The sequence below is a fragment of the Pristiophorus japonicus genome, chromosome 13 (assembly GCF_044704955.1).
Source record: "Pristiophorus japonicus isolate sPriJap1 chromosome 13, sPriJap1.hap1, whole genome shotgun sequence".
Lineage (NCBI taxonomy): Eukaryota > Metazoa > Chordata > Chondrichthyes > Pristiophoridae > Pristiophorus > Pristiophorus japonicus.
In genome coordinates this window covers 187,494,438-187,520,141 of record NC_091989.1, presented here as the reverse complement: position 1 = coordinate 187,520,141, position 25,704 = coordinate 187,494,438, and the positions used below count along the sequence as shown (strand labels likewise).

The 25,704-nt window shown below is 47.3% G+C and overlaps 1 protein-coding gene across 1 annotated transcript; it reads left to right on the top strand.

Moving 5' to 3' along the window:
- Positions 1 to 491: 491 nt before the first annotated feature.
- LOC139278227 (probable G-protein coupled receptor 139) lies at positions 492 to 25,308 on the top strand. The gene is made up of 2 exons (XM_070896870.1): positions 492 to 564; positions 24,416 to 25,308. The coding sequence occupies exons 1-2, from the start codon at positions 492 to 494 to the stop codon at positions 25,306 to 25,308; spliced, it is 966 nt and encodes a 321-aa protein (XP_070752971.1).
- The last annotated feature ends 396 nt before the right edge of the window (positions 25,309 to 25,704 follow it).

Genomic DNA, 25,704 nt, shown 5'->3' with positions numbered 1-25,704 from the left:
TTGACCCTTTGAGCTTCAGCTGCTGCCAACATTCAGCCCATTGAACCCTGAGGTGAGCTGAGGAAATGTCCTGGGTGAGCCACACCCCAGCTGCTCCCCTTACAAACAACACCTACAAGTTACTTATTTCATCAACAATCAAATTAGAACAAATTTGTAAGCAATGTAATTGTAACCTATCGCTAAATTTTCAATCAGCATAATCGTGGCTCGGAGTTTAATGTGAAATTAAATGAGTGAATGGAGAATTTTATGTAATATAGAATCTGTAATTTATTCACACTTGGACCCTGTTGTAAGAGGAGGCTTGCTGTGTCTGGGCTGTGCATCCATCAATACTAATAACAAGGGTGGCTCGGTGCGTTGATGCAGATCACTGGAACTAATCCCAGTGGTGGTGGAGCTGGTCCCACTGGAAGTTCCCATCGGTACAAATAAGGGTTCCTCTCAGTGTGTCGCAGACTGTCAGTGACAACATCAGCTCGCAGGAAATGCACCGACAAGAAGTGATTCACCAATTGGAGCTGATTTATTATCCGATTCTTGCAGCCCTTGGTGTTCCCGGTAAGTCACTGGAACTGTTAGCGTGTGTGCTGTGCTGCCTGTGTGATGATCCCGAGTGCAACATGCAGTCGGTGAGCAGCCCCAGCTCTGAGCCCCTGGACCTTCAGTAATACCTGTGTGTCCCTGGGTGATGGACTCACTTCACAGTGCCCCATGGACCGACAAAGGTTGCGCTTTACTGTCCAGGTTTCATTTGACAGAGTGGAGCCTCGGGACCTTTCACAGCTGGCCCACCCCTTACGGTTGCTTTTGTTTTAAAGGGACACTACTAGGCCCCTATTTTCCACTTGCTGAATTTTTGGCGCTGTGCAAGTTAACGTCGGATTTTTTTCTGTACATTTGCGCCTGGAAAAAAATCGGGAATTTTGCGAAAAAAATCTTTGAATTTGGCGCAACCCTGTTCGAAGTTAGTCTGGTGCGGCGCAGCTTCAAGTCTGCGCTAAAAAGTTTAGGCCTTGCGAAAAGGTGAAGTTTCCAGGGTAACCAGAGAGACTGAAGTTTCCAGGGTAACCAGAACATAAGAACATAAGAATTAGGAACAGGAGTAGGCCATCTAGCCCCTCGAGCCTGCTCCGCCATTCAACAAGATCATGGCTGATCTGGCCGTGGACTCAGCTCCACTTACCCGCCCACTCCCCGTAACCCTTAATTCCCTTATTGGTTAAAAATCTATCTATTTGTGACTTGAATACATTCAATGAGCTAGCCTCAACTGCTTCCTTGGGCAGAGAATTCCACAGATTCACAACCCTCTGGGAGAAGAAATTCCTTCTCAACTCGGTTTTAAATTGGCTCCCCTATATTTTGAGGCTGTGCCCCCTAGTTCTAGTCTCCCCGACCAGTGGAAACAACCTCTCTGCCTCTATCTTGTCTATCCCTTTCATTATTTTAAATGTTTCTATAAGATCACCCCTCATCCTTCTGAACTTCAATGAGTAAAGACCCAGTCTACTCAATCTATCATCATAAGGTAACCCCCTCATCTCCAGAATCAGCTTAGTGAATCATCTCTGTCCCCCTCCAAAGCTAGTATATCCTTCCTTAAGTAAGGTGACCAAAACTGCACACAGTACTCCAGGTGTGGCCTCACCAATACCCTGTACAGTTGCAGCAGGACCTCCCTGCTTTTATACTCCATCCCTCTCGCAATGAAGGCCAACATTCCATTCACCTTCCTGATTACCTGCTGCACCTGCAAACTAACTTTTTGGGATTCATGCACAAGGACCCCCAGGTCCCTCTGCACTGCAGCATGTTGTAATTTCTCTCCATTCAAATAATATTCCCTTTTACTGTTTTTTTTTCCAAGGTGGATGACCTCACAATTTCCGACATTGTATTTCATCTGCCAAACCTTAGCCCATTCGCTTAACCTATCTCAATCTCTTTGCAGCCTCTCTGTGTCCTCTACACAACCCGCTTTCCCACTAATCTTTGTGTCATCTGCAAATTTTGTTACACTACACTCTGTCCCCTCTTCCAGGTCACCTATGTATATTGTAAACAGTTGTGGTCCCAGCACCGATCCCTGTGGCACACCATGAACCATCGATTTCCAACCCGAAAAGGACCCATTTATCCCGACTCTCTGCTTTCTGTTAGCCAGCCAATTCTCGATCCATGCTAATACATTTCCTCTGACTCCGCGAACATTTATCTTCTGCAGTAACCTTTTGTGTGGCACCTTATCGAATGCCTTTTAGAAATCAAAATACACCACATCCATCGGTACACCTCTATCCACCATGCTCGTTATATCCTCAAAGAATTCCAGTAAATTAGTTAAACATGATTTCCCCTTAATGAATCCATGTTGCGTCTGCTTGATTGCACTATTCCGATCTCGATGTCCCGCTATTTCTTCCTTAATGATAGCTTCAAGCATTTTCCCCACTACAGATGTTAAACTAACCGGCCTATAGTTACCTGCCTTTTGTCTGCCCCTTTTTTAAACAGAGGCGTTACATTAGCTGCTTTCCAATCCGCTGATACCTCCCCAGAGTCCAGAGAATTTTGGTAGATTATAACGAATGCATCTGCTATAACTTCTGCCATGTCTTTAATACCCTGGGATGCATTTCATCCGGACCAGGGGACTTGTCTACCTTGAGTCCCATTAGCCTGTCGAGCACTACCCCCCTAGTGATAGTGATTGTCTCCAGGTCCTCCCTTCCCACATTCCCGTGACCAGCAATTTTTGGCATGGTTTTTGTGTCTTCCACTGTGAAGACCGAAGCAAAGTAATTGTTTAAGGTCTCAACCATTTCCACATTTCCCATTATTAAATCCCCCTTCTCATCTTCTAAGGGGCCAACATTTACTTTAGTCACTCTTTTCCGTTTTATATATCGGTAAAAGCTTTTACTATCTGTTTTTTTTGTTTTGCGCAAGTTTACTTTCATAATCTATCTTTCCTTTCTTTATTGCTTTCTTAGTCATTCTTTGCTGTCCTTTAAAATTTTCCCAATCTTCTAGTTTCCCACTAACCTTGGTCACCTTATACGCATTGGTTTTTAATTTGGTACTCTCCTTTATTTCCTTGGTTATCCACGGCTGGTTATCCCTTCTCTTACCGCCCTTCTTTTTCACTGGAATATATTTTTGTTGAGCACTATGAAAGAGCTCCTTAAAAGTCCTCCACTGTTCCTCAATTGTGCCACCATTTAGTCTTTGTTCCCAGTCTACTTTAGCCAACTCTGTCCTCGTCCCACTGTAGTCCCCTTTGTTTAAGCATAGTACGCTCGTTTGAGACACTACTTCCTCACCCTCAATCTGTATTACAAATTCAACCATACTGTGATCACTCATTCCGAGAGAATCTTTTACTAGGAGATCGTTTATTATTCCTGTCTCATTACACAGGACCAGATCTAAGATAGCTTGCTCCCTTGTAGGTTCTGTAACATACTGTTCTAAGAAACAATCCCGTATGCATTCTATGAATTCCTCCTCAAGGCTACCCCGTGCGATTTGATTTGACCAATCGATATGTCGGTTAAAATCCCCCATGATTACTGCCGTTCCTTTTTCACATGCCGCTATTATTCCCCTGATTATTGTCTGCCCCACCGTGAAGTTATTATTTGGGGGCCTATATACTACGCCCACCAGGGAAACCAGAGACACTGAAGCCCTCCACCACCACTGCAGAAAGCACCACAAAGTCCGGCTCCCCAGCGGCGGGACCCGCTGCAATCCCGGCCCGAATGGCCCTCCGGCTCCCGAACTTCAGTAGCTGGGAGCGGAGGTCATTGGGCCCGGGATTTGATCCCGGGACTGCAGTGGGTCCAGCCGGTGGGGAGCAGTCCTTTCGGGCCAGAAATCTTCTTCCGTTGCTCCAAAAACAGCTCCCTGTGGGAACAGAAGGTATTTTATTGTGTATTCAGTTAATGTCTGTTTTTTTGGGGGCTTTTGGGCAGTGTGTCCACGCTGGAACAAACCGTGCATGGTCAAAATCGGTTAATCCACTAAATGGCTCCGGGTCCGCCAACAAATGTTAAACTAGCACATGTTAGGCACGGCCTCCAAACATTGGCCAAAGTTGCAAAGTGAATATTTCACCCAACAAACGTTTGGACCACAAAACCGGCGCACAATGGTGGCGAAAATACTTTGCTCTGCTGTTGTGGAGCACACTCTCGGAGATTCGGAGACTACAGATGCTTTCATTTTTAGCCAGGATTGTAGTTAACTAAAGTGGTCACTGCCCGGCGAAAATGGGTCTGATAGCATCTGATTCTACACAACAAAACTCCTGTGGCCAATAAATGTCAAATGTTGAATCACAGGCTGCGAGACCCACTCTCCAATTGGGCCAAGTTTTGCTGCCACAATACCGGTGATGCTAATTGTGGTGGTGGTTATTTATCTATAAATGGTACAACTTCAGGCAAGGGGCCATTGTGGGGTTAAAAGCAGATATCCAAAAGTTGCTGCCCAAGTTGTGCCGCCTGCCATTAGCTTTGTAAAAATAGTATCTCACTTCTGGCTCGCCATCGGATGGCGTGAAGTTGCTGTCTGTGTGCAGTAGATACGAACTAAACCTGCCACAGAATGATAGAGATTTACAGCAGGGAAGGAGGCCATTCGGCCCATCGTGTCCGCTCCGGCCGACAAAGAGCTCTCCAGCCTAATCCCACTTTCCAGCTCTGGGTCCGTAGCCCTGTAGGTTACGGCACTTCAGGTGCACATCGAAATATCTTTTAAATATGGTGAGGGTTTCTGCCTCTACCACCCTTTCAGGAAGTGAGTTCCAGACCCCACCACCCTCTGGGTGAAGGAATTTCCCCTCAAACCCCCTCTAAACCTCTCCCAACTACTTTAAATCAATGCCCCCAGAATGTTGACCCCTCTGCCAAGGGAAATAGGTTCTCCTTTTTCACTCTATCCAGGCCGCTCATAATTTTATACACCTCAATCAGGTCTCCCCTCAGTCTCCTCTTTTCCAAATAAAACAAACCCAGCCTATCCAATCATTCCTCATGGCCAAAATTCTCCATTCCCGGCAACATCCTGGTAAATCTCCTCTGCACTCTCTCCAATGCAATCACATCTTTCCTGTAATGTGGTGACCAGAACTGCGCGCAGTACTCCAGCTGTGGCCTAACCAGTGTTTTATACAGTTCAAGTATAACCTCCCTGTTCTTGTATTCTAAGCCTTGACTAATAAAGGCAAGTATTCCATATGCCTTCTTAACCACCTTATCTACCTGGCCTGCTACCGTCAGGGATCTGTGGACCTGCACTCCAAGTTCCCTTTGTTCCATTAGATTGGATAGGGATAGGCTGGGTCTGTTTTCTTTGGAACAGAGGAGGCTGACGTGAGACCTTTTTGAAGTGTATAAAATTATGAGGGGCCGAGATAGAGTGGATAGAAAGAACCTATTTCCCTCAGCAGAGGGCTCAGCAACCAAAGGGAATAGATTTAAAGTAAAGTTGGTTTTGTTGAGCTCTATGTTGAGTCCAGAGAGCTGTGGAGTGCCTGGATGGGGGATGGGGTGCTGTTCCCTGAGCTTACATTGAGCTTCATTGGAACTTTAATTCTCTGATCCACTCCCATTCTGATCTCTCCTTCCTCGGCCTCTTTCACGGTTCCGGCGAGGCTCAACGTGGGCTCGACGAGCGGCACCTCATCTTTTATTTGGGCACTTTGCTGCCTTCTGGACTTGGCATTGTGTTCAATGGTTTCAGGCCGTGATCTCTGCCCCTATTTCCCCGCCCCCCACGGCAGCTGTTGATGATTCTGCCATCTCCTTTTTCAGCCTTTCTCAACTCATCTTTTGTTTCTTAGCTTGCACCAATCATCCCTTTTATCTCTTAATCGCTTCTGCCTTCCACCCTATCACAGACCTCCCCCTGTGTTCTTCCTCCTCCCTCCCCCCTTTCCCTGCCACAACATTTGCTTAAAATCCTGTTACATCTGTAACTTTATCCAGTTCCGACGCAGGGTCATTGATCTGAACCATTAACTCTGTTTCTCTCTCCATAGATGCTGCCTGACCCGCTGAGATTTCCAGCATTTTTCTGTATTTATTTTAGAATAGATTTAAAGTCATTGACAGGTGGTTTAGAGGGGAATTTTTTTCACCCAAAGGATGATGGAAGTATGGAACTCACTGCCTGACAGGGTGGTAGAGGCAGAAACCCTCAACAATTTTTAATAGTACTTGGATATGCATTTGAAGTGCCGTAACCTTCAAGGCTACGGACCAAGAGCTGGAAAGTGGGATTAGGCCGAATAGCTTTTTGTCAGCCAGTGCGGACATGATGGGCCAAAATGGCCTCCTTCGGGGCTGTAAATTCCTATGATAATACAATTAAGCAGAGTCAACATGGTTTCATGAAAGGGAAATCGTGTTTGACAAATTTATTAGACTCCTTTGAGGATGAAACGAGCAGGGTGGATAAAGGGGAACCAGTAGATGTAGTTTATTTGGATTTCCAAAAGGCATTCGACAAGGTGCCACATGAAAGGTTACTACACAAGGTAAGAGTCATGGTGTTGGGGGTAATATATTCGCATGGATAACTAACACAAAACAGAGAGTCGGGATAAATGTGTAAGAATGAATCACTCTGGAATGTAAAGGTAAACCCCGGCTTCTATTTCCCACTGATAATCTTTTTAAACCTCTCGGAGGTCCCATTCTCCACCCTCACCTCCAACAATAAGTGTGTGGAGCTCACGGACTTTATTGTCTCTAAAATTGAGACCATCCGTTCGGCCACCTCTGCATCTTCCTTTCATTCCCCTAGCCCACCAGGCCAAACTTCCTCGAAAGATTCCCCCCTGCCCTAGCCCTGACCGCGCATCTTTCTCCAGTTTCTCTCCGATCTCCCTTTCATGATCTCTCCGAGCTCATCCTGTCCATGAGACCCACTTCTTGCCCCCTTGACCCTATTCCCACCAAACTGCTAACCACCCAACTTCCTTTTCTGGCTCCCATGTTAGCCGACATTGTTAATTGTTCTCTCTCTTTGGGTACTGTCCCTTCTCCCTCAAATCTGCCGTCATCACCCTCTCCTCAAAAAAACAACCCTCGACTCCTCTGTCCTTGCAAACTATCACCCCATCTCCAACCTCCCTTTTCTCTCAAGTCCTTGAACGTGTTGTCATCTCCCAAATCTGTGCCCATCTTTCCCGCAATTCCATGTTTGAATCCCTCTAATCCGGTTTCCGCCCCGGCCACAGCACCGAAACGGCTCTCATCAAAGTCACAACTGACATCCTTTGTGACTGTGACAAAGGTAAACTATCCCTCCTCGTCCCTCCTGGACCTGTCTGCAGCCTTTGACACGGTTGACCATTCTAACCTTCTCCAACACCTCTCCACCATGGTCCAGCTGGGTGGGACTGCACTCGCCTGGTTCCATTCTTAGCTATCTAATCGTAGCCCGAGAATCACCTACAACGGCTTCTCTTCCCACCCCCCGCATCGTTACCTCTGGTGTCCCCCAAGGATCTATCCTTGGCCCCTCCTATTTCTCATCTACATGTTGCCCCTTGGTGATATCATCGGGAAACACAGCGCCAGTTTCCACATGTACGCTGATGACACCTACTACCTCACCCCCACTTCTCTCAGCCCCTCCACGGTCTCCGAATTGTCACACTGCTTGTCCGACATCCGGTTCTGGATGAGCAGAAATTTTCTCCAATTGAATATTGGGAAGACCGAAGTCATTGTTTTCGGTCCCCGCCACAAACTCCGTTCCCTGGCCACTGACTCCATCCCTCTCCCCAACTCTGTCTGAGATTGAACCACATTATTCACAACCTTGGTGTCATATTTCACTCTGAAATTAGCTTTCGATCACATAACCGCAGCATAACTAAGACTGCCTATTTCCATCTTCGTAACGTCGCCCGACTCCGTCCTTGCCTCAGCTCATCCGCTGCTGAAACCCTGATCCATGCCTTTGTTACCTCTAGACTTGACTATTCCAATGCACTCCTGGCTGGCCTCCTACATTCTACCCTACGTAAGCTAGAGGTGATCCAAAACTCGGAAGTCCATGTCCTAACTCGCACCCAGTCCCACTCACCCATCACCCCCTGTCCTCGCTGACCCCGTGTCCTAACTCATACCAAGTCCCACTCACCCATCACCCTGTGCTCGCTGACCCCGTGTCCTAACTCGCACCAAGTCCCGCTCTCCCATCACCCCCTGTGCTCGCTGACCCTGTGTCCTAACTCGCACCAAGTCCCACTCACCCATCACCCTCTGTGCTCGTTGACCCCGTGTCCTAACTCGCACCGAGTCCTGCTCACCCATCACCCCCTGTGCTCGCTGCCTCCGTGTCCTAACTCATCAAATCCCACTTACCCATCACCCTGTGCTCGCTGCCCCGTGTCCTAACTCACACCCAGTCCCGCTCACCCATCACCCCCCTGTGCTCGCTGCCCCGTGTCCTAACTCATACCCAGTCTCGCTCACCCATCACCCGCTGTGCCCTGTGTTCTAACACACACCCAGTTCCACTCACCCATCACTCCCTATGCTCGATGACCCCGTGTCCTAACTCATACCAAGTCCCACTCACCCATCACCCCTGTGCTCGCTGACCTACATTGGCTCCCGATTAAGCAACACCTCGATTTCAAAATTCTCATCTTTATGTTCAAATCCCTCCATGGCCTCACCCCTCCCTATCTCTGTAATCTCCTTCAGCGCTACAAACCCCCCCCCACCCACCCCACACCAAGATATCTGCGCTCTTCAAATTCTGCCCACTTGAGCATTCCTGATTATAGCTGCTCAAACATCAGTGGCCGTGCCTTCAGCTGCTTGGGCCCTAAGCTCTGAAATTCCCTGCCTAAACCTCTCCGTCTCTCTTTCCTCCTTTAAGACACTTCTTAAAACCTACCCCTTGACCAAGTCTGCCGCAATATCTTCTTATGTGGCTCGGTGTCAAATGTATCTGTTTTGTCTTATAACACTACGTTAAAGGCGCTATATAAATACAAGTTGTTGTTGTTTTCAGGGGTCATTGCTGGGGCCTCAACTATTTACAATCGATATGAATGCCTTCGATAAAAGGACCGAGTGTAATGTCACCAAGTTTGCTGACAATAGAGAGATGGATGGGAAAGCAAGTTGTGAGGAGGACACAGAGTCTGCAAAGGGATATAGACAGGCTAAGGGAGTTGGCAAAAACTTGGCAGATGGAGTATAATGTGGGAAAATGTGAGGTTATCCACTTTATAGTAAGAATAAAAAAGCTAACTATTATTTAAATGGGGAGAGACTACAGAATGCTGTGATACTGAGGGATCTGGGTGTCCTCGTACCAGAAACACAAAAGGTTAGCATGCAGATAACAGCAAGTAATTAGGAAAGCAAATGGAATATTGGCCTTTCTTGCAAGGGGGATGGAATATAAAAATAAGGAAGTCCTGCTACAACTGTACAGGGCGTTGGTGGGACCACACCTGGAGTACTACGTACAGTTTTGTCTCCTTATTTGTGAAGGGATATACTTGCATTGGAGGCTGCTCAGAGAAGGTTCACTAGGTTGATTCCTTGGATGAAGGGGATTGTCTTATGAGGTGATCTTATTGAAACATTCTGAGGGGGCTTGACAGGGTAGATGCAGAGAGGATGTTTCCCCTCATGGGGGAATCTAGAACTAGGGGGCATAGTTTTAGAATAAGGGGTCACCCATTTAAGACAGAGATGAGGAGGAATTTCTTCTCTCAGAGGGTGGTGAATCTTTGGAATTTTCTACGCCAGAGAGCTGTGGAGGCTGGGTCATTGAATATATTCAAGGCTGAGCCAGACAGATTCTTAAACTATAGGGGAGTCAAGGATTATGGGGAACAGGCAGGAAAGTGGAGTTGAGGCCAAGATTAGATCAGCCATGATCGTATTGAATGGCGGAGCAGGCTCGAGTGACCATATGGCCTACTCCTGCTCCTGTTTCTTAAGTTCTTATTCAAGGATTAAGAAAGAAACAGGATTGACAGAGAAGAAGGGTGAATTAAAGTGGGCACATTAGTCAAATCTGGTACAGAAGGAGAAATAGAAGAGAAACAAAGACTGGTTAAGAGAGAAAAAATAAACCAAAATGAAAAATAAGAAAAAAACATAAAAATTTAAAGTATAAATGTTAAAAACCTCTCGGAACAATTTACTGCCTGCAGGAATGAGACTCCAGAGTTTCAGATGTTCCCTTTCTGGACCGGAGTGGTTGAGTGGCATTGCAGAAACATAAATCTCATCATTAGAAAGGTCCTTGTGTCATTAAGTACCAGCCCTAACTTTTTGCAGCAAGTTTAATTTGTTTTATCAGCACAAATGCAGCAATTTCTTGACACTCATTGCACGATGGGGGAAGGTTAAAGGGCGTGCTCTGATTTTTGCGATGCTCATCCACACCGACACAAAGTGTCCAGCAATTTGTGATGATTCGATTCGCAACTCACTGAGTATCTCACCTCAAATTGCTGGGGTTTTTCCACACTAATAATGGCGTACGCATTTAACCGAGCAAATCTGGGGCCAATGTTCATGTGTTGCAGAGACAATTGGATGTTGTAACAAGGGAAAGGATTCAAGGATTGGTGAGACGGTGGGTTTAGACCAATTAATCAATAGGACACTGAATGGATGTTTGGGATTTCTGAAAGTTTCTGAGTCTTTGTTATTCCGACTTGGGCTGGCTTTCTAATTTTATACATTGTTACCTTAGCCAATAATTCGAACTCACTCTGAAATATATTTGATGTTATATTTTTATGTATCTGTGTGTTTTAACCCCAAGTTAACTAGTTTTAATAGACTGGCCGCAGTAGCTAACTCTGGGCTGTTTATTACACTGAGTATTACACAGTCTGAAGGAATCCATGGCTATTTAAGTTATTAATATTGCAATTATAAAGGCTGCCTGGAAGATGCAAACAAGAAATAAATAATTTGTATTTATGTTGTACACACCCTCCAAATGTCTTTTAAAAGCAATAGATTCCTTCTGCAGTGCAGGGACTGTGTAACATAGAAACATAGAAACATAGAAAATAGGTGCAGGAGTAGGCCATTCGGCCCTTCGAGCCTGCACCGTCATTCAATGAGTTCATGGCTAACATGCAACTTCAGTACCCCATTCCTGCTTTCTCGCCATACACCTTGATCCCCCGAGTAGTAAGGACTACATCTAACTCCTTTTTGAATATATTTAGTGAATTGGCCTCAACAACTTTCTGTGGTAGAGAATTCCACAGGTTCACCACTTTCTAGGTGAAGAAGTTTTTCCTCATCTCAGTCCTAACTGGCTTACCCCTTATCCTAAGACTGTGACCCCTGGTTCTGGACTTCCCCAACAATGGGAACATTCTTCCTGCATCTAACCTGTCTAAACCAGGCATAATTTTAAACGTTTCTATGAGATCCACTCTCATTCTTCTGAACTCCAGTGAATACAAGCCCAGTTGATCCAATTTTTCTTGATATGTCAGTCCCACCATCCCGGGTATCAGTCTGGTGAACCTTCGCTGCACTCCCTCAATAGCAAGAATGTCCTTCCTCAAGTTAGGAGACCAAAACTGTACACAATACTCCAGGTGTGGCCTCACCAAGGCCCTGTACAAAGGTAGTAACACTTCCCTGGCCCTGTACTCAAATCCCCTCGCTATGAAGGCCAACATGCCATTTGCTTTCTTAACCGCCTGCTGTACCTGCATGCCAACCTTCAATGACTGATCTACCATGACACACAGGTCTTGTTACACCTTCCCTTTTCCTAATCTGTCACCATTCAGATAATAGTCTGTCTCTCTGTTTTTACCACCAAAGTGGATAACCTCACATTTATCCACATTATACTTCATCTGCCATGCATTTGCCCACTCACCTAACCTATCCAAGTCACTCTGCAGTCTCATAGCATCCTCCTTGCAGCTCACACTGCCACCCAACTTAGTGTCATCCGCAAATTAGAGATACTACATTTAATCCCCTCGTCTAACTCATTAATGTACAATGTAAACAGCTAGGGCACCAGCACAGAACCTTGCGGTACCCCACTAGTCACTGCCTGCCATTCTGAAAAGTACCCATTTACTCCTACTCTTTGCTTCCTGTCTGCCAACCAGTTCTCAATCCACGTCAGCACACTACCCCCAATCCCATGTGCTTTAACTTTGCACATTAATCTCTTGTGTGGGACCTTGTCGAAAGCCTTCTGGTCTCCCTTGTCCACTGTACTGGAAACATCCTCAAAAAATTCCAGAAGATTTGTCAAGCATGATTTCCCTTTCACAAATCCATGCTGACTTGGACCTATCATGTCACCTCTTTCCAAATGCACTGCTATGACATTCTTAATAATTGACTCCATCATTTTACCCACTACTGATGTCAGGCTGACCGGTCTATAATTCCCTGTTATCTCTCTCCCTCCTTTTTTAAAAAGTGGGGCTACATTGGCTACCCTCCATTCCATAGGAACTGATCCAGAGTCTATGGAATGTTGGAAAATGACTGTCAATGCTTCCGCTATCCATAGAGAAATATAATTTGGACAGAAGTCTCCCAGTGAATGGAGATAATGAAGGAGAAAGTTTGTCCAGGACACCAGGGGAATGTCCTGCTCTTATTCAAACAATGCACTGCAATCTTCTATGCCTATGTAAGTGTGAAAAGGAGGATCTTGGTTCAACATGTCATCTGAAAGGCGCTATTTGGGGCAATGCAGGATTCCCTCAGGACTGCATGGATGTGTTGGCTTAATTCACTCATGGTGTTTGAACTGCACTGAGAGCTAATATTTGTGCATTGCAGAAGGAAGGAAGGAAGCCATTTGGCCCAACGTGTCCGCGCCATCCGACCAGGAGCTATCCAGCCTAATCCCACTTTCCAGCTCTAGGTCCATAGCCAAGTATTTTTTAAATGTGGTGAGGGTTTCTGCCTCTACCACCCTTTCAGGCAGTGAGTTCCAGGCGCACACTACTCTCTGGGTGAAGAAATTTCCCCTTATATCTCTAAACTTCCCCCCAATTACTTTAAATCTATGTCCCCTTGTTGTTGACCCATCTGTCAAGGGAAACAGCACCTTCCTATCCACTCTATCCAGGCCCCACATAATTATTTTGCACCTCAATCAGGTCTCCCCTCAGCCTCCTCTTTACCAAAGAAAACAGACCCAGCATCTTCAATCTTTTCTCATAGCCAAAATTCTCCAGTCCAGGCAACATTCTTGTAAATCTCCTCTGCATCCTTTCCAGTGCAATCCTGTAATGTGACCAGAACTGCACACAGTACTCCAGCTGCAGGCTAACCAGTGTTTTATACAGTTCAAGCATCACCTCCTTGTTCTTGTATTCCATACCTTGATTAATAAAGGCAAGTGTTCCATATGACTTCCTAAACATCTTATCAACGTGGCCTGCTACCTTCAGGGATCTGTGAACCTGCACTCCAAGGTGCCTTTGTTTCTCTACACTTTTCAGTTTCATACCATTTAATGTGTATCCCCTTGCCTTGTTAGCTCTCCCCAAATGCATTCCCTCAAACTTATCCAGACTGAGTTCCATTTGCCACTGTTCTGCCCACCTGACCAGTACATTGATATCTTCCTGCAATCCGTAGCTTTCTTCTTCATTATCAACCACACGGCCTATTTTAGTATCAACTGAAAACTTTTTAGTCATACCTACAACATTCAAGTCCAAGTCATTGATATATACCACAAAAAGCAAGGGACCCAGTACTGAAGCCTGCGGAACCCCACTGGAAACATCCTTCCAGTCACAGAAACACCCATCAACCATTACCATTTGCTTCCTGCCTCCGAGCCAATTTTGGATCCAACTTGCCACTTTGCCCTGGATCCCATGGGCTTTTACTTTTGTGACCAGTCTGCCATGTGGGACCTTATCAAAACCTTTGGCAGAATCCATATACACTACATCGTACACACTGCCCTCATCGACCCTCCTGGTTACCTCCTCGAAAAATTTAATCAAGTTCGTCAGACACGACCTTCCCTTAACAAATCTGTGCTGACTGTCCTTGATTAATCCATGTCTTTCCAAATGAAGATTTATCCTGTCCCTCAGGATTTTTCCAATAATTTTCCCACTACTGAAGTTAGGCTGACTGGCCTGTAATTACTCAGTCTATCCTTTTCTCCCTTTTTAAACAAAGGTACAACATTAGCTGTCCTCCAGTCCTCTGGAACCACACCTGCAGCCAGAGAGGACTGTAAAATGATGGTCAGAGCCTCTGCTATTTCCTCTTTTGTTTCTCAACAGCCTGGAATACATTCCATCCCGGCCTGGGGATTTATCCACTTTCAAAGCTGCTAAGCCCATTAATATTTCCTCTCTCACTATGTTTAGCTTGCCTAATATTTTACACTCCTTCTCCCTCATTGCAAAGTCTGCATTACCCTCTCTTTTATGAAAGGTGTTTATTCCCTGCATTGCATAACAAATGAACACTACAGAGAATTGGCTGTAGAGTCGGTTTGATACAACCAGGTTCCTGAAACATTTTTTTATTATTTATTCCATTTGCCGTAAAATAAACTTAACTGTTGCATTTTTAAAAAATGTGTTCTTTTCCTGACTGCTACCCGACTGCATCAGAGAAATACTGAAGCCATCATTGGGCCTTCTGACCTCCAACTTAAACCTGAACCAGGTGGTGCTGCAACCAACTGGGGCACCAGAGGAGACAACCCAACCTCGGCCAATTCTTAACCCTTCAAATCCAACTGATGGCAGCAATCCCTGTGTGCAAGTGCATTACCAATCTCATGCTTGCACGCAATGACTAGCATATTTAACTAATGGCAGAGATGATGATCATCATAGGCAGTCCCTTGGAATTGAGGAAGACTTGCTTCCACTCTCAGCATGAGTACTTAGGTGGCTGTAAAGTCCAATACGGGAACCACAGCCTCTGTCACAGTGGTTGAAGGAAAGGGTGGGTGGGTAGTCTGGTTTGTTGCATGCTCCTTCCACTGCCTGCGCTTGATTTCTGCATGCTCTCGGCGACGAGACTCGAGGAGCTCAGCGCCCTCCCAGATGCACTTCCTGCACTTAGGGCGGTCTTTGGCCAGGAACTCCCAGGGGTCAGTGTGGATGTCACACTTTATCAATGGCAGAGATACTGTACACAAAGATATATGCAAGCCTGGTGCATCCCAGAGGACTTAAGAAATTGGCCCTAGAAATAGTGGATGCATTGGTGATCATTTTCCAACATTCCATGGACTCTGGATCAATTCCTAGGGATTGGAGGGTAGCGAATGTAAGCCCACTTTTTAAAAAAGGAGGGAGAGAGAAAACGGGTAATTATAGACCAGTTAGCCTGACATTGGTAGTGGGGAAAATGCTGGAATCAATTATTAAAGATGTAATAGCAGCGCATTTGGAAAGCAGTGACAGGATCGGTCCAAGTCAGCATGGATTTATGAAAGGAAAATCATGCTTGACAAATCATCTAGAATGTTTTGAGGATGTTATTCATAGAGTGGATAAGGGAGAACCAGTGGATGTGGTGTATTTGGACTTTCAAAAGGCTTTTGACAAAGTCCCACACGAGAGATTAGTGTGCAAAATCAAAGCACATGATATTGGGGGTAATGTATTTATGTGGATAGAGAACTGGTTATCAGACAGGAAGCAAAGAGTGGGAATAAACGGGTCCTTTTCAGAATGGCAGGCAGTGACTAGTGGGGTACCGCTGGGACCCCAGCTATTTACCATATATATTAATGATTTAGATGAAGGAATTGAATGTAATATCTCCAAGTTTGCAGATGATACTAAGCTGGGTGGCAGTGTGAGCTGTGAGGAGGATGCTAGGAGGCTGCAGGGTGACTTGGACAGGTTCGGTGAGTGGGCAAATGCATGGCAGACGCAGAATAATATGGATAAGTGTGAGGTTATCAACTTTGGTGGCAAAAACAGGAAGGCAGATTATTATCTGAATGTTGACAGATTAGTAAAAGGGGAGGTGCAACGAGACCTGGGTGTCATGGTACATCAGTCATTGAAAGTTGGCATGCAGGTACAGCAGGCGGTTAAGAAAGCAAATGGCATGTTGGCTTTCATAGCGAGAGGATATCAATATAGGAGCAGGGAGGTCTTGCTGCAGTTGTATAGGGCCTTGGTGAGACCACGCCTTGAGTATTGTGTGCAGTTTTGGTCTCCTAATCTGAGGAAGGACATTCTTGCTATTGAGGGAGTGCAGCGAAGGTTCACCAGACTGATTCCCGGGATGGCAGTACTGACATATGAAGAAAGATTGGATCAACTAGAAACATAGAAAATAGGTGCAGGAGTAGGCCATTCGGCCCTTTGAGCCTGCACCACCATTCAATAAGATCATGGCTGATCATTCAACTCAGTACCACTTTCCTGCTTTCTCTCCATACCCCTTGATCCCTTTAGCCCTAAAGGCCATATCTAACTCCCTCTTGAATAGATCCAATGAACTGGCATCAACAACTCTCTGCGGTAGGGAATTCCACAGGTTAACAACTCTCTGAGTGAAGAAGTTTCTCCTCATCTTGGTCCTAAATGGCTTCCCCCTTATCCTAAGACTGTGTCTCCTGGTTCTGGACTTCACCAACATCGGGAACATTCTTCCTGCATCTAACCTGTCCAGTCCCGTCAGATGTAAAATTTCCTTGGCTGCAAAGCGCTCTGAGAGGTCCTGAGGTAGTGAAAGGGGCTATATAAGTGGGTCTTTCTTTCTTAAATTGACTGTATACTTTGTAGGTAGGAGAGAGGTTGAGTGGAAAATATCTCAATGTCACGCCTCCATTTTGCCATCCCTTCCCTTCCCCCCCAGACCAGGTATCACTGGCTGCCAATCGTCGCCCTCGAGCGCACCTGCCGCGACGTCACGTGGCCGACGACCGTTGCACTGCCAGCCTCTCGCGCGGGGGGTAGTGGCCAGCGGCACGAGCCCGAGGCGGGCGCCTTCGCCGCTTCGGCAACAATCGGCTGTTTCCGTGAGCGGCCGCTTTCCCACCCCCGTCGTCGAACTTGAACAATAACAATCAGCCTTAAAAGCACACACACACAGCACACAAAGTGGGCGAAGCGCACTGATTCGACGATTTAATTTTGCCTTATGTGATTTAGAAAGTTTAGTGCCCTTTCCATTCCCTTCCCTCCGCGTTGTACTTCGAGCGGGAAGAATGCTGCTGGTCTTTTTGTGAATGAGTGGCCCCGAGTTTTCAGGTGGTGACGCCGGACGAGGCCGAGGATAAAATGACTTAGTGCGAGTGGCGGCTGGCAGTCGAGAGTTGCTCGTGGGACGAGAGCACCGTTATGAGTTGTATCCGCCGGCTGTTGGTAACTGCTTTCCTTGCGAGCGTTGTGGGTGAGTAAGTAACTAGGCTTATAGTCACTGGAATTTAAAAGAATGAGAGGGGATCTCATAGAAATATATAAAATTCTGATGGGATTGGACAGGTTAGATGCAGGAAGAATGGTCCCAATGTTGGGGAAGTCCAGAACCAGGGGTCATAGTCTAAGGATAAGGGGTAAGCCATTTAGGACCGAGATGAGGAGAAACTTCTTCACTCAGAGAATTGTGAACCTGTGGAATTCTCTACCACACAAAGTTGTTGAGTCCAGTTTGATGGATATATTCAAAAGGGAGTTAGATGTGGCCCTTACGGCTAAAGGGATCAGGAGGTATGGAGAGAAAGCAGGAAAGGGGTACTGAGTGAATGATCAGCCATGATCTTATTGAGCAGCCCTATAAATGCTTAATCCTGTTTGCTTTTTGTGTGTGTGTGTGTGTGTGTGTGTCTGTGTGTGTGTGTGTGTGTGTGTGTTGTGTTGTGTTTTCTTGCTAAGTATTGCTCCTGCAGTATTGTGTGAATGCTGCACCCCATTCTGCTGCTCGAAGGGCCAAGTGGCCTACTCCTGCACCTATTTTCTATGTTTCTATGTTTCTATATCGAGTGAGCCTGGTCCGAGAAGGCGAAGGGCACCTATTGACTCTCTCCCACTCTCTCCAGTCTTTCTGTCCATTATTAACCTTTTGCCTGGGTGTCAACTTGTCGACTGCTGGAACTGAAGCACAAATAAGAACCTTGTTTAACATTCTAACTCGATGACTTAATTCTTAGCCCCAAATAGCCATCTTACACTCAGCATATTAACTTCTAAAGGTGATCTCCATGCTTCACCTGAGCCGTTTATTACCTGCCATGAATTCAATTCTTGTTTTAAATCTATTTATTTACATACTTCTCAATGCACTAATACTTTAGGTTCAATTAAGTCTGTTGCGGAATATAATTTGTTGCAAGAGGCTTCATTGGTTATTTCGATTGATTTTTATTTTTAGTGTAAAATATCCATTGTTTTATTTTATTTTGTTTATTTCTGTTAATTGTTCTTGCTTTTTAAATGTGTCCTCTGTCCCTACCGTGGTAGTAAACACGTTATTGTTGGTGCAGTCAGTGGAGTTCACACATCGTTGTTTTGTTATATCTTTTTACAGAGTTCCAGTTAGGCGTTGTGTTTTAAAAGAAAGTGGTCTCGAAATTTGTGCAGTGCCCATTTTGTGAGCCATAAAGAGGTGATGAAAGGCCCAATATGGCGTGTGGCCCACACCAGGTGTACACAGCACACCATATTGGTTTAGGATCCAGGGTACCTGCCTGAAGCAGGCATTTGGCCCGTTTCTGTGTAAATTGAGGGTCTTTGCCCGTTTCAGGTCTCTTTGTATAATTGGATTGTGACCGAGCAAAGCAGCCAAATCAACAGTGCTTAAAACTACCCTAAAGGTAAGAACAAAATGATGTCCTAACCTGAATGTGGAGCTGGGAGGAACAGGAATGATTGGGAATGTGGCAGGACAGGACTGATACGGAATAAGAACATAAGATAAGAAATAGGAGCAGGAGTCGGCCATTCGGCCCCTCGAGCCTGGTCCGCCATTCAATATGATCTTCTACCTCAACTCCACTTTCCTGCACTCCCCATATCCCTTAATTCCCTTAATATCCAAAAGTCTATAGGTCTTTGACTTGAATATACTCAACAACTGAGCATCCACAGCTCTCTGGGGTAGAGAATTACAAAGATTCACCATCCTCTGACTGAAGAAATTTCTCCTCATCTCAGTCCTAAATGGCCAACCACATATTCTGAGACTGTGATATCTGATCGAGACTCATAAGCCAAGGGAAACATCCTCCCTGCATCTACCCTGCCATGCCCTGTAAGAATTTTGTATGTTTCAATGAAATCATCTCTCATTCTTCTAAACCCTAGAGAATATAGGCCTAGTCTACTTAATCTCTCCTCAAAGGACAATGCCCCCATCCCAGGAATCAGTCTGGTGAACCTTTGTTACACTCACTCAATGGCAAGTATATCTTTCCTTCGGTAAGGAGACTGAAACTGTGCACAATACTCCAGGTGTGGTCTCACCAGGGTCCTGTATAATTGCAGTAACATAAGAATATAAGAACATAAGAATTAGGAACAGGAGTAGGCCATCTAGCCCCTTGAGCCTGCTCCGCCATTCAACAAGATCATGGCTGATCTGGCCGTGGACTCAGCTCCACTTACCCGCCCTCTCCCCATAACCCTTAATTCCCTGATTGGTTAAAAATCTATCTATCTGTGACTTGAATACATTCAATGAGCTAGCCTCAACTGCTTCCTTGGGCAGAGAATTCCACAGATTCACAACCCTCTGGGAGAAGAAATTCCTTCTCAACTCGGTTTTAAATTGGCTCCCCCGTATTTTGAGGCTATGCCCCCGAGTTCTAGTCTCCCCGACCAGTGGAAACAATCTCTCTGCCTCTTATCTTGTCTATCCCTTTCATTATTTTAAATGTTTCTATAAGATCACCCCTCATCCTTCTGAACTCCAACGAGTAACGACCCAGTCTACTCAATCTATCATCATAAGGTAACCCCCTCATCTCCAGAATCAGCCTCGTGAATCGTCTCTGTACACCCACCAAAGCTAGTATATCCTTCCTTAAGTAAGGTGACCAAAACTGCATGCAGTACTCCAGGTGCGGCCTCACCAATACCCTATACAGTTGCAGAAGGACCTCCCTGCTTTTGTGCTCCATCCCTCTCGCAATTAAGGCCAACATTCCATTCGCCTTCCTGATTACCTGCTGCACCTGCAAACTAACTTTTTGGGATTCATGCACAAGGACCCCCAGGTCCCTCTGCACCGCAGCATGTTGTAATTTCTCCCCATTCAAATAATATTCCCTTTTACTGTTTTTTTTCCCAAGGTGGATTACCTCACATTTTCCGACATTGTATTCCATCTGCCAAACCTTAGCCCATTTGCTTAACCTATCTAAATCTCTTTGCAGCCTCTCTGTGTCCTCTACACAACCCGCTTTCCCACTAATTTTTGTGTCATCTGCAAATTTTGTTGCACTACATTCTGTCCCCTCTTCCAGGTCATCTATGTATATTGTAAACAGTTGTGATCCCAGCACCGGTCCCTGTGGCACACCACTAACCACCGATTTCCAACCCGAAAAGGACCCATTTATCCCGACTCTCTGCTTTCTGTTAGCCAGCCAATTGTCGATCTATGCTAATACATTTCCTCTGACTCCACGTCAGACGTCTTTTCTCTTACATTCCAATCCTTTTGTAATAAAGGCCAACATACCATTTGCTTTCTTAATTGCTTGCTGTACCTGCATGTTAACTTTCAGTGATTGGTGTACAAGGACACCCAGGTCCCTCTGAGCACCAACATTTCCCGATCTCGCAGCATTTAATAAATATTCTGCTTTTCTATTTTTCCTACCGAAGTGGATAACTTCAGATTTCTCCACATTATATTCCATTTGCCATGTTCTTGCCCACTCACTTAGCCTGTCTATATCCCCTTGAAGCCTCTTTGCATCCTCCTCACAACTTACATTCCCACCGAGCTTTGTATCATGGGAATGTGGTGGGCAGGAGTGATTGAAAATGTGGAGCTCGGCCCCATGTTAAAACCCCAGGTCTGTTCACAGGTCCACCTCACCCCCTCACCCCCTCACTCCTTCACCCCCCCCTCACCCCTCACCCACCTCACCCCTCACCCCCTCACCCCCTCACACACCCCCCACCCCCTCACCCCCCTCACCCCTCACCCCCCTCACCCACTCACCCCTTCACCCCCCCTCACCCCTTCACCCCCCCTCACCACTCACCTCCTCACCCCCTCACCCCCTCACCACACCCTCACCACTCCCCTCACCCTCTCACCCCATCACCCCTTCACCCCCTCACCCCCTCACCCCTCACCCCTTCACCCCCTCACACCTTCACCCCCCCTCACCTCCTCACCCCCCTCACCCCCCTCACCCCTCACCCCCTCACCCCTCACCCCCCTCACTCCTCACCCACTCACCCCCTCACCCCTTCATCGCCCCCTCACCCCCTCACCCCTCAACCCCTCACCCCCTCATCCCTCACCCCCTCACCCCCTCACCCCTCACCACCTCACCCCCTCACCCTTTCATCCCCCCTCACCCCCTCACCCCTCAACCCCTCATCCCTCACCCCCTCACCCCCTCATCCCTCACCCTCTCACCCCATCACCCCTTCAACCCCCTCATCCCCTCACCCCCTCACCCCCTCACCCCCTCACCCCCCTCACCCCCTCACCCCTCACCCACCTCACCCCTCACCCCCTCACTCCCCTCACCCCATCACCCCTTCACCCCCCCCACCCCCTCACACCCCTCATACCCTCACACCCCCCTCACACCCTCACACCCCCCTCACACCCTCAACCTCACAACCCCTCTCACCCCCACACCCCCTCACCCCACCTCTCACCCCTCACCCCCCTCACCCCCTCACACACCCCTCATCCCCTCACCCCCTCACACACCCCCCAACCCCTCACACCCCCTCACCACCTCCTCACCCCCTCACACCCCACTCATCCCCTCACCCCCTCACACCCCCCTCACCCCCTCAACCCCTCACACCCCTCACCCCACCTCTCACCCCCACACGCCCTCACCCCACCTCTCACCCCTCACCCCCCTCATCCCCTCACACCCCCCTCATCCCCTCACACCCCCCTCACACCCCTCATACCCCCTCACCCCCCTCATCCCTCACCCCCTCACCCCTTCACCCCTCAACCCCTCACCCCCTCATCCCTCACCCCCTCACCCCATCACCCCTTCACCCCCCCTCATCCCCTCACCCCCTCACCCCATCACCCCTCACCCCCTCACCCCATCACCCCTTCACCCCCTCTCATCCCTCACCCCCTCACCCCTCACCCCCTCACCCCATCACCCCTTCACCCCCCTCACCCCCTCACTCCCCTCACCCCTCACCCCCTCACCCCATCACCCCCTCACCCCATCACCCCCTCACCCCTCACCCCCTCACCCCTTCACCCCCCTCACTCCCCTCACCCCCTCACTCCCCTCACCCCCTCACCTCTTCACCCCCCCCTCACCCCCCCTCAGCCCCTCATCCCTCACCTCCTCACCCCCCTCACCCCTCACCCCATCACCCTCACCCCATCACCCCCTCACCCCTCACCCACCTCACCCCCTCACCCCCTCACACACCCCCCACCCCCTCATCCCCTCACCCCTCACCCCCTCACACCCTTCACCCCACCTCTCACCCCCACACCCCCTCACCCCACCTCTCACCCCTCACCCCCCTCACCCCCTCACACCCTCCTCATCCCCTCACCCCCCCACACCCCTCATACCCTCACACCCCCCTCACACCCCTCATACCCTCACACACCCCTCACACCCTCACACCCCTCACACACCCTCAACCCCTCATCCCCCCTCACCCCCCTCACACCCCTCACACCCCCTCACAACCTCACAACCCCCCTCACCCCCTCACACCCCCGTCACTCCCTCACACTCCCCTCACCTCCTCACACCCCCATCACCCCCTCCTCACCCCCTCACACCCCACTCATCCCCTCACAGCCCTCACCCCCTCACACCCCCCTCACTCCCTTACACCCCCTCACACCCCCTCACCCCCTCACACCCCCCTCACCCCACCTCTCACCCCCTCTCACCCCCTCACCTCTCACACCCCCCTTCCCCCTCACCCCCCACCACCTCACACCCCCCTCACCACCTCACACCCCCCCCCTCACCCCCTCAACCACCTCTCACCCCCTCACCCCCCTCACACCCCTCACACCCCTCACACCCCCCTCACACCCCCCCTCACACCCCTCACCACCTCACACCCCCCTCACCTCCCTCACCCCCTCACCCCCCTCACCCTCTCAACCCCCTCACCCCCTCACCCTCTCAACCCCTCACACCCCTCACCCCACCTCTCACCCCCTCACCCCCTCACACCCTCCCAACCCCAGATTTGCCAGCTACTCCCAGCCGGCCAATGTCACTTCCTGCCACTGCCCACATGACTTTCCCTTTTGCAATCCGTGCTGACTACTCATGATTATTTTTCCAATGTTTCTATTACATCTTTTTACATCTTTGAGTAAAGATTCCATTATCTTTCCTACCACCGACGTTAATCTATTGATCCATAATTCCTTGGACTTGTTCTATCTTCCTTTTCTAAATATAGGAATCACATTAGTTATCCACCAGTCCTCTCCCTTTTTCTAAAATGAAATCATATATGTAATAGTGCCTTGCTATCTCTTCCTTAATCTCTTTTAATATGTGCTGATACATATCTTTCCAGGCCAAGGGTTTTATCCTCTTCTAGTTTGATCAATTATCTCCCAATTTTCAATCTTAAATGTTGTTATTTTTTGATATTTTCTAATGTCATGTCCACCTTGTTCATCTCCCTGGTAAATACTGAGGCAAAGTAGTTATTGAATATTTCTGCCATTGTGTTGTCATTACCTGTGAGTTTATCTTGTGCATTCCTTAGTGCCCTATCCCGATCCTGATTTTCCTTTTGTTATTTATGTGTCTGTAGAACCCTTGTTGAGAGACACTAGTGGAAGATACAACATCCAGCTCACATTGGGTCCTGGTGTTTCACCCTATGTTGTTAGATATTTGCTTGCACGAACACACTCCTGAACATACAATGCTCAGGCCACTTACGGGAGAAGGTATCTGTGAGAACACCGAACGCGAACCCCAGGAACCTGGAACATTCACTAAATATATTCAAAAAGGAGTTAGATGAGGTCCTTACCGCTAGGGGGATCAAGGGGTATGGCGAGAAAGCAGGAATGGGGTACTGAAGTTGAATGTTCAGCCATGAACTCATTGAATGGCGGTGCAGGCTAGAAGGGCCGAATGGCCTACTCCTGCACCTATTTTCTATGTTTCTATGTTTCTATTCCCTTCAGATTGTTGATTTTGCTCCGATCCTGATCACCAATTTCCATACTGTGTTTTTTTACAGTTAACTTGGTGGCATTGGTGATCCTGTCCCGTGGAAAGTGCGGCCTCTCCCAGTGCATCAGCCGCTACCTGGTGGCGATGGCAGGGGCAGATCTACTGGTGGTGATCTTTGACGTGATATTGTACCGGATTAGTTATATTTATTTCCGAGGCTCTTTCCTGGACATCACTCCCATGTGCTGTATCATCATCGTCCTCCTTAACGCGGCCACGGACAGTTCCGTCTGGCTAACAGTCACATTCACCTTTGATCGATTTGTGGCTGTTTGTTCCCAAAAGCTGAAAACAAGATATTGCACCAAGGAAATGGCAACCGTGATCATAGTGACTGTGTGTGTGCTGAGCTTGTTAAAATGCATTCCCTTGTACTTTGTATTTGGACCTCGGTATGTAATCAACAACATACCATGGGATTGCATCGTAAAGCCAAGTTATTTTTCCTCCTTTGGGTGGGCACTGTTTGCTTGGCTCCATCGTATTTTCACCCCATTGCTTCCATTCATTTTGATTCTGCTGCTCAATATTCTGACTGTCCGACACATTTTAGTGGTGAGCAGAGTTCGCAGGAAGCTCCGGGGTCAGAGCAGTGGTGAGAAAGATAGCGATCCTGAGATGAAGAACAGAAGGAAATCCATGGTTTTACTCTTTGCTATCTCTGGAAGTTTTATGCTGCTGTGGATGACAAGTGTTGTATATTTCCTATTTCTGAGAATCAAAAATGCCTATTATTATAAAGGTCGCCACGACCCGGTGTTTATTTTACAGCAAACCGCCCGCATGCTCCAGCTCCTGAGCAGCTGCACAAACACGTGTATTTACGCCGTGACCCAGACTAAATTCAGAGAGGAGCTGAAGAACGCAGTGACATACCTGTTTACTCGTATTAGGAATTAATTAAAACATTGAAACAATCGATTGACTTACTAGATTAGAACTCAAACTTTCTCAGTTAGTTGTGTCAAAGATTTACAACCGAGGCTTTGCAAAGAAAGTTACAACACATATTTACAATTGTGTTTAAAAATTACTAACATCCAACAAAAGGGCTTATAAACAGCAGAAAAACATCTCAAATTTCAATTAATTTCACCGATCATGAAAATAAAAATGACTGGTCATGTGATTAAACCTCAACATACATTTTTCACTTTTTAAACAATCCGGGAACTTGGGAAAATAATGTAACCAACTACAAATATGGACGAAAACACTATTTGCTATTCTGCCAAGGTCAATGGAGCACTTCCTGTGTCACTGTTTTATTGTGAACTAACGATGGATATTTGAAGA